This window comes from Triticum aestivum, chromosome 5A (genome assembly GCF_018294505.1).
Source record: "Triticum aestivum cultivar Chinese Spring chromosome 5A, IWGSC CS RefSeq v2.1, whole genome shotgun sequence".
Lineage (NCBI taxonomy): Eukaryota > Viridiplantae > Streptophyta > Magnoliopsida > Poales > Poaceae > Triticum > Triticum aestivum.
Window position 1 is genome coordinate 4,448,361 of NC_057806.1, and position 14,459 is coordinate 4,462,819.

At 39.8% G+C, this 14,459-nt stretch overlaps 1 protein-coding gene across 1 annotated transcript; it reads left to right on the forward strand.

The window, feature by feature from the left end:
- Positions 1-10,084: 10,084 nt before the first annotated feature.
- Positions 10,085-13,666, forward strand: LOC123106275 (probable 3-beta-hydroxysteroid-Delta(8),Delta(7)-isomerase). The gene is made up of 4 exons (XM_044528481.1): positions 10,085-10,310; positions 10,657-10,803; positions 10,905-11,013; positions 13,275-13,666. The coding sequence occupies exons 1-4, from the start codon at positions 10,148-10,150 to the stop codon at positions 13,528-13,530; spliced, it is 675 nt and encodes a 224-aa protein (XP_044384416.1). The 5' UTR covers positions 10,085-10,147; the 3' UTR covers positions 13,531-13,666.
- Positions 13,667-14,459: the final 793 nt, after the last annotated feature.

Genomic DNA, 14,459 nt, shown 5'->3' on the forward strand with positions numbered 1-14,459 from the left:
TCGTCTCAACGGATTTAGATGGTGCCCTATTTAATGTGAATGCAGCTGTCTCTAATGCATAACCCCAAAACGATAGTGGTAGATCGGTAAGAGACATCATAGATTGCACTATATCCAATAAAGTACGGTTATGACGTTCGGACACACCATTATGCTGTGGTGTTCCATGTGGCATGAGTTTGTGAAACAATTCCACATTGTTTTAATTGAAGACCAAACTCGTAACTCAAATATTTGTCTCCGCGATCAGATCGTAGAAACTTTATTTTTCTTGTCACAATGATTTTCCACTTCACTCTGAAATTCTTTGAACTTTTCGAATGTTTCAGACTTATGTTTCATCAAGTAGATATACCCATATCTGCTCAAATCATCTGTGAAGTTCAGAAAATAACGATACTTGCCATGAGCCTTAACACTCATCAGACCGCATACATCAGTATGTATTATTTCCAATAAGTCAGTTGCTCGCTCCGGAGAACGGAGTCTTAGTCATCTTGCCCATGAGGCATGGTTCGCAAGCATCAAGTGATTCATAATCAAGTGATTCCAAAATCCCATCAGCATGGAGTTTCTTCATGCGCTTTACACCAATATGACCTAAACGGCAGTGCTACAAATAAGTTGCACTATCATTATTAACTTTGCATCTTTTGGTTTCAATATTATGATTATGTGTATCACTATGATCGAGATCCAACGAATTATTTTCATTGGGTGTGTAACCATATAAGGTTTTATTCATGTAAACAGAACAACAATTTATTCTCTTACTTAAATGAATAACCGTATTACAATAAACATGATCAAATCATATTCATGCTTAACGCAAACACCAAATAACACTTATTCAGGTTCAACACTAATCCCGAAAGTATAGGGAGTGTGCGATGATGATCATATCAATCTTGAAACCACTTCCAACACACATCGTCACTTCACCCTTAACTAGTCTCTGTTTATTCAGCAACTCCCGTTTCGAGTTACTAATCTTAGCAATTGAACTAGTATCAAATACTGAGGGGTTGCTATAAACACTAGTAAAGTACACATAATAACATGTATATCAAATATACTTATGTTCACTTTGCCATCCTTCTTATCTGCCAATCACTTGGGGTAGTTCCGCTTCCAGTGACCAATCCTTTTGCAGTAGAAACACTTAGTCTCAGGCTTAGGACCAGACTTGGGCTTCTTCACTTGAGCAGGAACTTGCTTGCTGTTCTTCTTGAAGTTCCCCCTCTTCCCTCTGCCCTTTTCTTGAAACTAGTGGTCTTGTCTACCATCAACACTTGATGTTTTTTCTCGATTTCTACCTTCGTCAATTTCCGCATTACGAAGAGCTTGGGAATCGTTTCCGTTATCCCTTGCATATCATAGTTCATCATGAAGTTCTACTAACTTTGTGATGGTGACTAGAGAATTCTGTCAATCACTATCTTATCTGGAAGATTAACTCCCACTTGATTCAAGCGATTGTAGTACTCAGACAATCTGAGCACATGCTCACTAGTTGAGCGATTCTCCTCCATCTTTTAGCTATAGAACTTGTTGGAGACTTCATATCTCTCAACTCGGGTATTTGCTTGAAATATTAACTTCAACTCCTGGAACATCTCATATGGTCCATGACGTTCAAAACGTCTTTGAAGTCCCGATTCTAAGCCGTTAAGCATGGTGCACTAAACTATCAAGTAGTCATCATATTGAGCTAGCCAAACGTTCATAACGTCTGCATCTGCTCTTGCAATAGGTCCGTCACCTAGCGGTGCATCAAGGACATAATTATTCTGTGCAGCAAATGAGGATAAACCTCAGATCACGGATCCAATCCGCATCTTTGCTACTAACATCTTTCAACACAATTTTCTCTAGGAACATATCAGAATAAACATATGAAAGCAACAACGCGAGCTATTGATCTACAACATAGATATGCTAATACTACCAGGACTAACTTCATGATAAATTAAAGTTCAATTAATCATATTACTTAAGAACTCCCACTTAGATAGACATCCCTCTAATCCTCTAAGTGATCACGTGATCCAAATCAACTAAACCATGTCCGATCATCACGTGAGATGGAGCAGTTTCATTGGTGAACATCATTATGTTGATCATATCTACTATATGATTCACGCTCGACCTTTCGGTCTCCGTGTTCCGAGGCCATATCTGTATATGCTTGGCTCGTCAAGTATAACCTGAGTATTCCGCGTGTGCAACTGTTTTGCACCCGTTGTATTTGAACGTAGAGCCTATCACACCCGATCATCACGTGGTGTCTCAGCACGAAGAACTTTCGCAACGGTGCATACTCAGGGAGAACACTTCTTGATAATTTAGTGAGAGATCATCTTATAATGCTACCGTTAATCAAAGCAAGATAAGATGCATAAAAAGATAAACATCACATGCAATCAATATAAGTGATATGATATGGCCATCATCATCTTGTGCTTGTGATCTCCATCTCCGAAGCACCGTCATGATCACCATCGTCACCGGCGCGACACCTTGATCTCCATCGTAGCATCGTTGTCGTCTCCAATCTTATGCTTCCACGACTATCACTACCGTTTAGTAATAAAGTAAAGCATTACATCGCGATTGCATTGCATACAATAAAGCGACAACCATATGGCTCCTGCCAGTTGCCGATAACTTGGTTACAAAACATGATCATCTCATACAATAAAATTCAGCATCATGCCTTTACCATATCACATCACAACATGCCCTGCAAAAACAAGTTAGACTTCCTCTACTTTGTTGTTGCATGTTTTACGTGGCTGCTACGGGCTTAAGCAAGAACCAATCTCACATACGCATCAAAACCACAACGATAGTTTGTCAAATAGACTCCGTTTTAACCTTCGCAAGGACCGGGCGTAGCCACACTTGGTTCAACTAAAGTTGGAGAAACAGTCACCCGCAAGTCACCTTTCTGCAAAGCACGTCGGGGAAACCGGTCTCGCGTAAGCGTACGCGTAATGTCGGTCCGGGCCGCTTCATCCAACAATACCGCCGAACCAAAGTATGACATGCTGGTAGGCAGTATGACTTATATCGCCCACAACTCACTTATGTTCTACTCGTGCATATAACATCAAACCATAAAACCTAGGCTCGGATGCCACTGTTGGGGAACGTAGTAATTTCAAAAAATTTCCTACACACACGCAAGATCATGTGATGCATAGCAACGAGGGGGAGAGTATTGTCTACATACCCAACGCAGACAGACTGCGGAAGCGATCACACAACGTAGAGGAAGTAGTCGTATGTCTTCCCTATCCGACCGATCCAAGCACCGTTACTCCGGCACCTCCGAGTTCTTAGCACACGTACAGCTCGATGACGATCCCCGGGCTCCGATCCAGCAAAACTTCGGGGAGGAGTTCCGCCAGCACGACGGCGTGGTGACGATCTTGATGTTCTACTGTCGCAGGGCTTCGCCTAAGCACCGCTACAATATGACCGAGGTGGAATATGGTGGCAGGGGGCACCGCACCAGGCTAAGGAACGATCACGTGGATCAACTTGTGTGTCATGGGGTGCCCCCCTGCCCCCGTATATAAAGGAGCAAGGGGGGAGGAGGCCGGCCCTAGGAGGAGGCGCACCAAGTGTGGAGTCCTACTAGGACTCCCTAGTCCTAGTAGGATTCCACCTCCCTTGTTGGAGTAGGAGAAGGGGAAAGAGGGGAGAGGAGGAAGGAAAGGGGGGCTGCGCCCCTTGTCCAATTCGGACCAGAGGGGGGGCGCAGGCCTCCTTCCTTTTGGCCTCTCTCCTCTATTCCCGTATGGCCCAATAAGGCCCATATACTCCCCGGCGAATTCCCGTAACTCTCCGGTACTCCGAAAAATACCCGAATCACTCGGAACCTTTCCGAACTCCGAATATAGTCGTCCAATATATCGATCTTTACGTCTCGACCATTTCGAGACTCCTCGTCATGTCCCCGATCTCATCCGGGACTCCGAACTCCTTCGGTGCATCAAAACTCATAAACTCATAATATAACTGTCATCGAAACCTTAAGCGTGCGGACCCTACGGGTTTGAGAACTATGTAGACATGACCTAGAACTATTCTCGGTCAATAACCAATAGCGGGACCTGGATGCCCATATTGGCTCCTACATATTCTACGAAGATCTTTATCGGTCAAACCGCATAACAACATACGTTGTTCCCTTTGTCATCGGTATGTTACTTGCCCGAGATTCGATCGTCGGTATCCAATACCTAGTTCAATCTCGTTACCGGCAAGTCTCTTTACTCGTTCCGTAATACATCATCTCACAACTAACATATTAGTTGCAGTGCTTGCAAGGCTTATGTGATGTGCATTACCGAGAGGACCCAGAGATACCTCTCCGACAATCGGAGTGACAAATCCTAATCTCGAAATACGCCAACCCAACATCTACCTTTGGAGACACCTGTAATGCTCCTTTATAATCACCCAGTTACGTTGTGACGTTTGGTAGCACCCAAAGTGTTCCTCCGGCAAACGGGAGTTGCATAATCTCATAGTCATAGGAACATGTATAAGTCATGAAGAAAGCAATAGCAACATACTAAACGATCGGGTGCTAAGCTAATGGAATGGGTCATGTCAATCAGATCATTCAGCTAATGATGTGACCTCGTTAATCAAATAACAACTCTTTGTCTATGGTTAGGAAACATAACCATCTTTGATTAACGAGCTAGTCAAGTAGAGGCATACTAGTGACACTCTGTTTGTCTATGTATTCACACATGTATTATGTTTCCGGTTAATACAATTCTAGCATGAATAATAAACATTTATCATGAAATAAGGAAATAAATAATAACTTTATTATTGCCTCTAGGGCATATTTCCTTCACTATCTTGCGTTCTGGAAGTTTTAGGGTACGTGGATATATATGGGTGCAGGGAGGACGTCGGAGGAGCCACGGGGGCCCCACGAGACAGGGGGCGCGCCCTAGGGGGGGGGGGCGCCCCCACCCTCGCGAGCACCTCGTGTCTCCCCTGACGTAGGGTCCAAGTCCATCAAGTGTGTTTCCTTCCAAAAATAACTTCTCCAGTTGATTTCGTTCTGTTTCGACTCCTTCTGATATTCCTTTTCTTCAAAACACTAAAATAGGCATAAAACAGCAAATCTGGGCTGGGCCTCCGGTTAATAGGTTAGTCCCAAAAGTAATATAAAAGTGGAAAATAAAGCCCAATATTGCCCAAAACAGTAGATAATATAGCATGGAGCAATCAAAAATTATAGATACGCTGGAGACGTATCAGCTACTACTAAGTACAAGGTAGGTGAAGTCTCCATATCCTCGGTCAAATCCCTCTCTCTCTCTCCCACTCTCCGCCCTCTCTCCATAGGCTCTCCCATTCCGCTTCTCCCTCCCACCCACGATTCCCTTCCTCATCCACCACCACCCCCGACCTCGCACCTCATGCCTCCCCCAAATCCGGCGACCTCCACACCCACCGCAGCCCCCTCCCCCTCCTTCCTCCTCCTTCTCTAATGTTGGACGGAGAGGGAGATCAGGCAGAGCGCCATCCATGGCGGCGGCCAGATCCGCCATGGACACAACCACATGCGAGTTGTTCTTCCTACCCCTCTCAATCTCTCTCTCTCTCTCTCTCTCTCTCTCTCTTCATATTCCAGATCAGGCAGAGCGCCATCCATGGCGTCATCTAGGGTTTCGGCTCCAACTCCGGCGGCCACCGGTGAGTTGCTGCACCTACTCCTCTCTATCTCTCTCTTCCTCTTCTAATCCTTGTCTCTTTTTTTGTAGCAGCAACAAAGGAGAGGTGTATCACCATGGACGACTTCATCCCCTCTAGGACTAGTAGCAGCCATGGATGGAGAGGACGATGACGCCCAGCAGAAGCAGCTGCCATGGATGGAATTTTTTTAAATTCTTAATTAGTTAGTAGTAGCCCGGGGCCCTGACCCGCGCTACAACTAAGTAGTAGTAGCGCGGGTGTCAACCGCGCTACTACTACTACTAGAAGTAGCAGTAGCGCGGGTACCGCCCGCGCTACTGCTAAAAGTTAGCTGTAGCGCCCTAGCAGTAGCAGAGGCCCCCACGCTACTGCTAGGAAATTACCCGCGCTACTACTAGGGTTTTCCCTAGTAGTGAGAATGAAGACTGACCATAAGGAATCACGAGCAGAGTCAGGAAGTTTATCAATGTGATCAAAAGTTACAATGTGATGTGGTTATTAATCGAGCTTGATTTAATAAGCTTCATGCACGGGTAGCGGGAGGGGGGCCCTTGCCCCCTCCCCTCTCCGTCCTCACCCCTTCCCCTCCCGTAGTTACACTTTTTTTGCAATAACAATACATTAGACTTTGTAGACCCGTTCCTAAACATGAGACACAAAAATGTTGGTTGAGAGCAAAACATTGAGGCTTTGTAGACCCTCGTCACATTCTGCAGCCCGAAGTGTCGAAGCTGCGCTATATATGGACGCCTAGCTTTGTTTTCCATATCGTTGTTCTGGATCCTACTAAAGAGGTGTTTGGTTAGTTGATTTCATCATGTAATTTGATTAGTTATCAGTTTACCACTTACCACGTAACACCACCTGTTTGGTTTACATTGGCCTGTAATTAGTTTTTTTGAGACAACCTGTAATTAGTTACCACATATTCGAATACAACACTATTAATTGCCGATTAGGTCCAATATCAACTGTAGTGAAAGTGATAATGCAGCTTCCTCCCTATGATTCCACTAAGCCGCGCCTTCCTCCTAGGCTTTCTTGCTCATAGACCACCATGGCCATCCCAATCAATCCGTCCTCCATGGAGCAGCATGGCCTCCGGCAAAAAGGTTAGAATGAGTTGAGACCGCTCAGTTTTACCTTTCGAGGAGGCGCTCGGTTTGGTTTCAAGCAACAAAGTTATGCAACAAACATTTCTTCGAAATATACTGTGAATGTTATTTTAAATACATTATGACATTTTTTAAATACGTGAAGACATTTTGGAAATACACTATGAATATTTTTTTAATACATCATGACATTGTCTAGTTACGCGATGATAATGTGAACAACTTTTCGTATACGTGATGGCCATTTTTTAAATACATGAATACAATGTTGGAAATGAATGATGAAAATTATTTAGAAACATTAAATTTCTGAAAATTCATGATGAACCTTTTTTAAACATGAATAATATTTTTTAATAAATGATGGACATATTTTAGAAACGGCTGAACATTTTTAAAAACATATGATTAACATCTTTATTAATACGATGACAGTTTTAAAACATTACAAACATTTTTTAAGTTCTACGATGAAAAAGAACTGAAAGAAAAGAAAAAAAAGGAAAGGAAAAGTGAAATCAAATAAATGAGGATAGCAAAATAAAAATAAACTAATTTAAAAAGAAATCAACCTTTATTTAACAAAAATGTTCAACTTTTTTAAAATTATGCTTTAAAAAAATACACAATAAACCTTATTAAAGTACTCCATCTATTTCTAAATATAAGCTTTTTAGAGATTCTAATATCGACTCTACATACGAAGCAAAATGAGTGAATCTACACTCAAAAATACGTCTATATACATCGTATGTAGTTCATATAGAAATCTCTAAAAATACTTATATTTAGGAATGGAGGGTGTACATGCCTAGTGTTTTCTTAACGCATGGTGAACATGCAAAACATTTTTCTACAAAATATGAGATGAACTCTTTAAAATACACGCCAAACATTTCTAAAAACTATAGGAACATTACAGAAATCCCTTGGTACTCTCGGGAGCACCAATGGATTTCCGTCACAACCCACAATAGTTCCTATGTGGGCCGGTCCATGTAGGGTTTTTTTCTCAACACTTTTGGAACCTTTTAGAATATTTTCCAGATTTCTGGGCCCAATTTCCGTAAGTTCTTCAATTCATTTTTTTGTTTTCAGGGTTTTCTATTTTTTATCATTTATTATTTTTATTATTTTTGTTTCTCATAGGTATTTTTTCCGTTTCCATTTTTTCATGAACTTTTTGTCACATTTTCAATGTCGTTAAGTTTCTCTATAGTTATGAATTCTTTCTAAATCCGCGAACAATTTTTCAAACACATTAATTTTTTAAAATTCATAATCTTCTTCTTTAATTTGTGAAAAAATCTAGTTGTTTTTTATTCAAATTATTGTACAAGTTTCGAATCCACAAACAAAATTTCATATCCATAAAATTTTTTTAGTGATTTTTTTTAAATTTCGGAACGTTTTCTAGGTAATTAACATTCTTTTGATTTATGAACATGTTTCAAGTTTATGAACTTTTCTTAAATCTATGAACTTCTTTGAAAAGTAATAATATTTTAATTCATAAAAAATGAGGAGTCTATTTTTCTGTAAATGAAGAACTACTAGCTATTCTTACTGTTCAACATTTTGTAAATGATGCTTGTCAAAATTCAGAATGAACCTTATTAAAGTACAGGCCTACTGAACATTTTGTAAAAAATATAGGAACATTATTTTCCAGGAAAAATAAAAAATGGGCCTGAGAGAAAAGTAAAAAAAACAAAATAAAGAAAAAGAAACAAAAATTAAAAGGTGACAAATCATAGAAAAATTCTGGCCTAGTCGACGAGAGAGAAGACCACACAGGGAAAAATGACATTTTTAGAAAATGGAAAAATCATGATTTTTTTAAATGAAGTTCGTTTAGTTTCTCTAAACTTATGAGTTGTTTCTAGATCCGAAATGTTTTTGCAAACCCATTAATATTTGTTAAATTCGCTCACCCTTCTTTAATTTGTGAAAAAATCTTGTTTTTTTTTCAAATTATTTATTAAGTTTCAAATCCACAAACAAATATTCATGTCCATAAAATGTTCATAATTAGAGAACTTTTTTTAAATTCGGGGACGTTTTTCTAAGTCATGATTTTTTGAAATTATGAACACATTTCAAGTTTATGAAATTTTCTTAAATCTACAAACTTATTTGAAAAGTAATAATTTTTTAATTCATAGAAAACCGAGGAGTCTGTTTTTCTGTAAACGAACAATTACTTGCTTTTTTGAACCAGTAGCCTGCAGGAGCAGCGAGTGCACGGTCAGATCGAGCGAGCGAGCGTACTAATAGGGCGGCCCAGCAGAGCACATGAGTGCTAATATCACGTGCCGTAGAGGACCTCCTTTCTCGAGACTGAGCCATCCCATCGACGCCTGATAGCGACTTGGACAACAGGGAACAATCTTTATTTTCACTCTCGTTTCTATCATTTCTTTGGTTTTTATTTAGTTTTTTTTCATCCGTTTTTAAGAGACACATCAAAATTTATTTATTTTTGAAAGTAACATGTTCTAAATCTGAATATTTTCTTAGATCATTATTTGGTAAAACATGATCATTTTCTGAAAAAGGGGACCGTGCTTGTACATAAAACACTTGGGCCCGCGCTATGTACCTGGGTTTGGGCCGCGTTTTCTATAGGCCCACATTCGGGACGGGGACGTCAACGCCGGCCGGCCGCCGGAGCCTCCCCCACCCCCACCCTTTCCTGCGCAGACTGTTGGTTCACTTGGGAGTCGGTGAGCAGGGAGGCGACAGCCGGCGGCCACCGTGCGAGGCTGCGGCCATGCGCTCAAAAAATGTTAGAGACCTCAACAGGAGGGAATGGCTTGCCATGAGCTAATTCACATTGCAGACTCCAAATAGTACTATGCTAAACCAGCCAAACGATCATGCCTTGAACTACCTCAGCCTCACCAAATGACCATTGCCCGCATATATGACAAATCTCCATCTTCAACGGCAGCGGCACAATCTTCCCGCATCACATCCCAGAGCATGGCGGCATGTGGACCGACACACCACAAGTCCACGAAAGGGATTCTCATCATAGAGAGGCTGGTATTTGCATAGATTAGTCGCCATGTGTATCAGCTGCCACTCCATATTTGACTTTGTATGTACATGTGGATGTGGTTGGGCACCTATATCCATCATCACGTTAGTATATTTGTTTCTAGGGGACACATCATGATCATCATCATCTGGAGGTTGTGCATTTAACTTGTTGCGCCTGCAGAACAAGAGGTTCAGTAGCGCTCAAGCATAATTTCTCCATCACAGGACTCGCGCGCTCTCTCTTGGCCCATCCATCCATGGTGGTGATAGGCGGCCACCCTTACTCGCCAAGTGACCTGGAGCTCCCCGGTTTCGTGCCGCACCAGCTTTCACCCCTCCAACTCGTGGTGCCCCTCATAGGCACTTCCCTCTTGGTCATCGCGGTGATCTGGCTTGTCTCAGGCCGTGTCCTTAATACCGGTAACTACTGCAAACACCAAATTTACCCTTCCATCATGTATACATACATACATACATACATACATACATACATACACAAGTACGTACCTATGTACTATTAGGTTTGTCTTGCTTGAGTCAAATTTTGTAAAATTTATATTTATTAATATTTACAAGACCAAGTAAATACAATATGAAAACATATTTCATGATAAATCTAATTATATTAATACGGTAAGGTGACTGTTGGTACTTTTCTCTATATTAAACTGGAGACAAACCTAATATGCGAAGTAACAAAGAAATGGAGAGATTGTTCCATGCAAATTAACACTCCCCATGGTGTCTTGATCTTCGTCTCTTCCAGGAAGATCCGCCAGATTATCCAAGGCCGACCGTTTGATCATGTGCTGGTGGGCAATCACTGGGTTGACCAACCTAATCATCGAAGCATCCTTGCTCTTCACCCCCAATTACCTTACCAAGGAAAGCCCCAGTTTTTTCGATGAAATATGTAAGTTCTGGCTCATTATATCCTCCCACTGTGTCCATCATCTCAAAAATGATGATCTTAATTTTTTTGAGTAATTAACTGCATCAATGCTACATCTTCAGGGAAAGAGTACAGCAAAGCTGACTCCAGATATGCCGCCAGGGACACCACAATCGTCGCGATCGAAGTCATTGCGGTTTTTTTACGAGGCCCTGCATCACTTCTTGCTATGTACGTCTGCTTGTTACATTTTGCTACTACTCATTTTCTCTTCATTACACTGTCTATTCCTGGCAAAACAACAAAGATTAAATTTTGCTTGATCTGTTAGTTTCTAGCTAGCTCGATGAATTTGTCAGACTACCATAACTCCATAATGAAGCCAGTTTTGTTTCTAGGCCTTTGATTCATAGTATAGGATATCATGAGAGTAGAAAAATCATAGAAAGTGAGATGACATGCATCTCAAATCCTATAGGGAAAGAGGTGTTATTTGGTTCGTCATATATGATTTTTTCCCCATTGAGTCTAGACTAATGTTTATCTTCCTTTGAAATACAAAGGATTGGTTTTATCATGAACAAAAATAATATTTTATTCCTGCAAATCAAAGGGCTTCAACGGAGTTTTTCTTACAAGATTCCTATCTTTTTGAAATTACCACAAAATTCCTGTAAACCAAAGGAGGCCTAAAATTCCAAGACATACTTCTGTCGTGGTTCTTGGTTGCATATACAGTTGAGTCCATATTTAACATAAAACAAAACAAAAAGTACCAAATTAATGGCCAGCACACCCTCAAGCATTCGGTTTGCATAGCCAACACTCATTTACGTACTCCTGCATCGATGCCCATATTGACGCCTAATTACCCATCTACCATTTTCTTTTAGTTATTGCCCCTAACAATGGTGTACTTCACCAATAGTACTAAGTGCCTTAACCTAATATGGTTAGAGGAGTATTTCCCTTCGCTATAGTTTTCTTATCCGCTTCCAATCGTCTATCGATGCATTGCATTAGATTATAGCATTGGTAAATGCATTGAAGACCAATATATTTAAATTAGGCGTAATATGTGCTCGCCATTTATAGATCAACCAGTAACCAACATGTGCATACAAAAACAAATCATGTGAGATATGTCTACATGCAACAATGGTGGTCTATCAGTTTGTGGGTTTTTTAAGATGCAATGTTCTATCAGGTACATGATATGTTTAAATATTGTTTGTAGATCTAGCAGTTGTAATCTACTAATAAATCAACGGTTCACTATATCAAAAACTACTACATGCTTTATAGATATCCTATATCGTGCATAAATAAATAGTTCATCTCCACTACCTATATCATCTTAACATGCACACATGTCATCTCATAGAAATTTTAGAACAGATTATGAGTGGAGTAAAAAATGCATTGGGAAGGTGCAAGCCACCATCACTCTCCCCTTTAATTATAACATCCCCAATAAGCTTAAGTGCATGTTGAAAATGAGAAGACCATGTATTAAATGTTATTGGTCTTGATTACCGTGTGATGAGAGAAGACCATTTTTTTCCACTTTAAAGTGCATTGGGAAGATAGAAGTACACTTTTTTGTGAACAAATTTTGAATGACAAACGTACACTTATTCGCGGATAGAGGAAGTATGGGATTTTTTTCCATTATTATTTGATCCCATGAACACATCCCACCTCACCACACATGACACCTCATCAAAACTCCACTCAACAAGTCAAGATGCATGGGAAAGCATTTTCCATTATATTATGCAACTAACATTCAAAATATTTTCTGACTAAACATATTATTCATTTTTAGTTTTAGTTCGTATATTATTAATACAACTATGCATTTGTTCATATAATTAAATAACTGAAATATGTTCCAATCGATTCATGCAGCAACATGCGGGGTATTCTCTAGTTTTTATATTTTTTTAGCACATATCTATATTTTCTTCCATTGTGCTTTATGGATTTTTAGTACTCCCCAGCCCCATAGTATAAGAGCATTTTTGACACTAGAAACGCTCTTATATTATTGGATGGAGGGAGTACTAGATTAGATAGTGGGGCGTTTTGGTGACCGAGCTCTACAAATATTCAAAATTAAAACTTTCCAATTTCAAAAAAATCTGAAAAAATATGCAAGGATGCAAGGATGAAATGTATATGTGTGTAAAAATTCAGGAGGAAATACCTGGAAGACGAATAGTATCATGTGCTAAAAAACCCCATATTTTTTTGCACAACCCTCATTTCACCGTATTTCATTCTAAAAATGTACACACATGCACATTATGCCTCCATGTATATCTGTAAATTTTTCAGAATTTTCTGAAACATAGAAATATGAATTTTGAAAATTGTAAATGGAGGCCTCCATGGAGCTTGGCCTCAAAAAGCATTTTTCATAGAGTAGATAGATACCATTAATTGCATATTTTATTTATTTTATCTTACCACAAATTTTCTTCTTGCAGCTATGCTATTGCTTCCAGAAAGTCCTACAGCTACATTCTACAGTTTAGTGTATGTATGGGCCACATCTGCGCAATGTTGGTTTACTACATTACTGTCTACTTAGACGGCATGAACTTCTGCGTCAGTCCATTCTACTTCTGGGCATATTTTGTTGGTGCAAACTCTCCATGGGTTGTGATTCCAACGCTGATAGCAATAAGGAGCTGGAAGTTGATAAGCCAATCATTTCATACTTCCAAGGTGAATCAAGACTAAGTAAACCAACGCTGATAGCAATAAGGAGCTCAAAGTTTATACTAGCAATGTTCCGGTGACGTGTTTTCCATGATACAATGATTTCTCTGTTTCGAGCAAAATTGCAACCGAATAAAAAATTACTTATTTTTTAAGAGAGGATGGGTGCCTACGGACCCGTTGCTTTATTAAACTAGATAATTTCCAATGCTTTGCAGCGGAAAAATAATCTAATAAAGAGTTTAGTTGTAAACAATAAACAAATGGTTCCGAAATAGTAAAACTACTGATGTTATGCTAGTGTGGAATGGTAATAATACCATGTAGTGCATGAAAACAAAAGGTGACCGTAGGCAGAGGCGATTGTATAAAGAGGTCGAAGATGCTTATTTCCTTCTGATCAGCTAAGCTACACATTAAAACAAACATCGTTGGCTTGTTTTTTTCTTCTGAAGGTTGCAACCGCTAAAATATATGTAACACCTCAAAATATTTATCAAACGGTAAAAAATCATTAAAAGGTAATACTAAATGAATCTCCATTGAAGCAGATGGTACTAAGTACTCCCTTTGGCGCAAAATAAGTGACTCAACTTTGTACTAATTTTAGTACAAAATTAGTGTAAAGTTGAGTCACTTATTTTGGGACGGAGGGAGTAGCATATTAGCGCCACATTGTTTTTGTTTGTTATCCCTCTTTCCATTGCGTGGTTAGCCAAAACGAACAAAGCAATTATATGATAGACCAAGAGTTCTAATTCATACGAAGTATCCAAACTTACAACTGACATTAGGGAAAATACAAACATAGAAAGATATGTCCAGAAGTATTTTCTTCTTGGTTCATGAAAAATTAAGTCTTGGTCCCCAGGAGAGCCAAGCAACTCCGCAATGAAATATTACGTATAGTTGTCAACTGAAGCTCATGAGAAAATAATGTCAAAACAATG

What these genes read in the sequence shown, in the direction of transcription:
- LOC123106275 (XM_044528481.1), top strand. Translation starts at nt 10,148, where the DNA reads ATGGTGGTGATAGGCGGCCACCCTTACTCGCCAAGTGACCTGGAGCTC. An exon ending in AGGCCGTGTCCTTAATACCG is followed by an intron (nt 10,311 to 10,656) that starts GTAACTACTGCA and finishes CGTCTCTTCCAG; the next exon opens with GAAGATCCGCCAGATTATCC. An exon ending in CCTGCATCACTTCTTGCTAT is followed by an intron (nt 11,014 to 13,274) that starts GTACGTCTGCTT and finishes TTCTTCTTGCAG; the next exon opens with CTATGCTATTGCTTCCAGAA.